At 41.4% G+C, this 2,853-nt stretch overlaps 1 protein-coding gene across 1 annotated transcript; it reads right to left on the bottom strand.

Moving 5' to 3' along the window:
- Nucleotides 1-369: 369 nt before the first annotated feature.
- Nucleotides 370-1,383, bottom strand: LOC116504022 (olfactory receptor 1L4-like). Its single transcript, XM_032210834.1, has one exon. It carries the CDS (start codon nt 1,381-1,383, stop codon nt 370-372), a length of 1,014 nt encoding a protein of 337 aa, XP_032066725.1.
- Nucleotides 1,384-2,853: the final 1,470 nt, after the last annotated feature.

Genomic DNA, 2,853 nt, shown 5'->3' with positions numbered 1-2,853 from the left:
AAAGAAAAATACACTCTTAATCAAATCTTATTTTAAATATAACTCAGACCTTCTTCCCGGGGCTTCAAAATATAATGGTAGCTTATTTCTACCCTCATGGTGACTTATGCAATTAATCTGTTTAAATCTAAAAGGGAAATGCTGGGGAAATGCATAGAAGTACACACCATTAAAGTAACCCACACTGCACATAAATTATATTAAGGCCATGCAGCTGAACTTTTAGAGTTTCAACATTCTCATTTTATAATGGCACACATCCTTGGGAGATATTAAGAGATTATAACCATCCTGCTATAACTTTATGCACATGACATAGTAAATAGTGTGGAATGTTACAAAGGTTAAAGAACATCATATATCATTTTACTAGCAGCCATTGTTTTCCAAAGTGGCTCCAGGTTTCTTCTGAGGCACTCTCAGTTCTGCTCTGATTTCTCTCTTCTGCACCCACATCCGTAGTAATTTCCTCATGGCCTCATGAATCCCACTGTTCCTCAGGCTGTATATGAAAGGATTGAGCATGGGGATCACCACAGTGTAGAATATTGAAGCCGCTCTCAGCCTAGAACCAGAATAAGTGGAGGACGGGCGGATGTAGGTGCTAATCAGAGTCCCATAGAACAAGGCAACAGTGGTGATGTGCGCAGTGCACGTGGAGAAGGCTTTGTACTTCCCAGAAGCTGAAGGAACTTTCAACACCTTCAACATAATCAATGTGTAGGAGAGAAGGATGAGCATAAGGGGCCCAAGCATGGTTGCAGTCCCTTCAATCATGAGCAATGTCTCAGCAGAAGAGGTATCTGAGCAGGAAAGTTTGAGCAAAGGATGGAGGTCACAGAAGAAATGGGGGATCTCCCGGGAGCCACAGAAAGAAAAATTAGCTATTGTAAATACATATAATAGACCTTGGGAAAAAGAGAGGACCCAAGATCCAGCAGCTAAGATCAGGCAATGCTTGTAGCTCATGATTATAGAATAATGAAGTGGTCGGCAGATAGCCACATAGCGGTCATATGCCATGGAGGCAAGGAGAAAGTTATCACTGGTACAAAAGACCACAAAGAAATACATTTGACTGAGGCATCCGCTATAGGATATGGTGTTTTTCTGGGAAACCAAGATTTGCAACATCTTGGGTACAGCATTGGAACTAAATCCCAGGTCAGCCAATGATAGATGACTGAGGAAGAAATACATGGGGGCATGAAAAAGGTGACTATTGAAGAAGATCAGCAGCATGATCAAGAGGTTCCCCAGTAAGATAACCAGGTACATGCAGAGGAAGAAGGGGAAGAGAAGCCCCCTGAACTCTGGTGAGGTGGAGAAACCCAGGAGAATGAATCCCGCAGAGTTGGTGTGGTTCTCCTGTTCTGTTTCCATGGCTCATCTGAAAACGAGAATAAGTGGGATTATATCATTGCACCGTCCAATGTAATACTGAATAATCTCATGGGCTAACATCCCTCACTGGATATTGCTGGAAATGACTGTTTGGCACCTCACAACCTGCTGATTCCAAGGGGCAGTCAATTAACAATTTACAATTCACTCTGTGTTCCTCACCCTACTGGCTTTTTGTCGATGAAGCTGTAATCTCAGATTACCTCCTCCTGCTTTTGCTTTCAGGCATGTATGTACAGAGCATTGACTCTCTGATTCTCCACCTGACATGGTACAGTTAGTAAGATACTGGGTTTTGCCTATCCTTATCACTGACTTCCTTAAATCTCATTTCCATCACTAACCATCACTCAGGCAAGATTCCGGCTGCTCCACAAATACTGGTGCCCTACTTCAGGTTCTGTAATCTATGTAGAACAGTGAGCTGATGTCCTTTTAATTCAGTCTTGTTATAGGTACCAAGTATCTATATAGCCAGTCAGTCTGAGCCAGGATGATCCTGCTGGAATGACTGAAGATGGGAAAAAGTTAGTAGAACATATATATATATAGACAGGCTAGGCATTGAATTCTAAACCCAACACATACCTATGAGATGACCTTTTGTAGCAATAGCAATAGTAATAGCAGTTAGACTTATATACCGCTTCATAGGGCTTTCAGCCCTCTCTAAGCGGTTTACAGAGTCAGCATATTGCCCCCACAGTCTGGCTCCTCATTTTACCCACCTCGGAAGGATGGAAGGCTGAGTCAACCTTGAGCCGGTAAGATTTGAACCGCTGAACTGCAGATAGCAGTCAGCTGAAGTGGCCTGCAGTATTGCACTCTAACCACTGCGCCACCTCGGCTCTTGTAGATTTCAATGAATGCATGATATGAACTGGAAGAAGTTGTACATCATTAGGTTCTGTAAGGAGGACAACTCTGGCTTGCATGGTGACTTTGCAGGAGAACAAGTGCAAATTGGAATCAGGTAGATAACAGAGGAGTCATTCCTCTGAAATAAACTAAATTCCATCAATGGGTTACTAAAATCAAATTCATGATTGGAGCTCAATATATGAAGTAAAATATTTCAGTCTTGGCGAAATGCTTCAAATTTGCAAATGGCCTCTATTTCCCTGTATGTCTGATTGATCTAACTCCATATAATATTCTTCACATTTTTAAATGGGGCATTTTCATTTTCACAAGAAATCAGGTGCAGATTTTGCCCCAATCAGGATGGTGTTTCTGTTCCATAGGAGAGGGGAATGCATGCCAAGTTGCCTCCTTACAATTGCTATAAAGTGTTTTTCCTACCTGTTTCAAACCCGATCTTTATAGATACAGGAAGGAGTGCATTTTAAGAAAATCAGTGTGAAGTTTCTATCCAGATGAGGAACATATTCCAAATTTAAATAGTTATTGTATTTCCTGAAAACTAAAAGCTCACATTTAATACTATAG

Source organism: Thamnophis elegans, chromosome 2 (assembly GCF_009769535.1).
Source record: "Thamnophis elegans isolate rThaEle1 chromosome 2, rThaEle1.pri, whole genome shotgun sequence".
NCBI lineage: Eukaryota > Metazoa > Chordata > Lepidosauria > Squamata > Colubridae > Thamnophis > Thamnophis elegans.
The sequence above is the reverse complement of the archived record's forward strand: the minus strand, read 5'-3'. Positions and strand labels throughout refer to the sequence as shown.

What these genes read in the sequence shown, in the direction of transcription:
- LOC116504022 (XM_032210834.1), bottom strand. Translation starts at nt 1,383, where the DNA reads ATGGAAACAGAACAGGAGAACCACACCAACTCTGCGGGATTCATTCTC.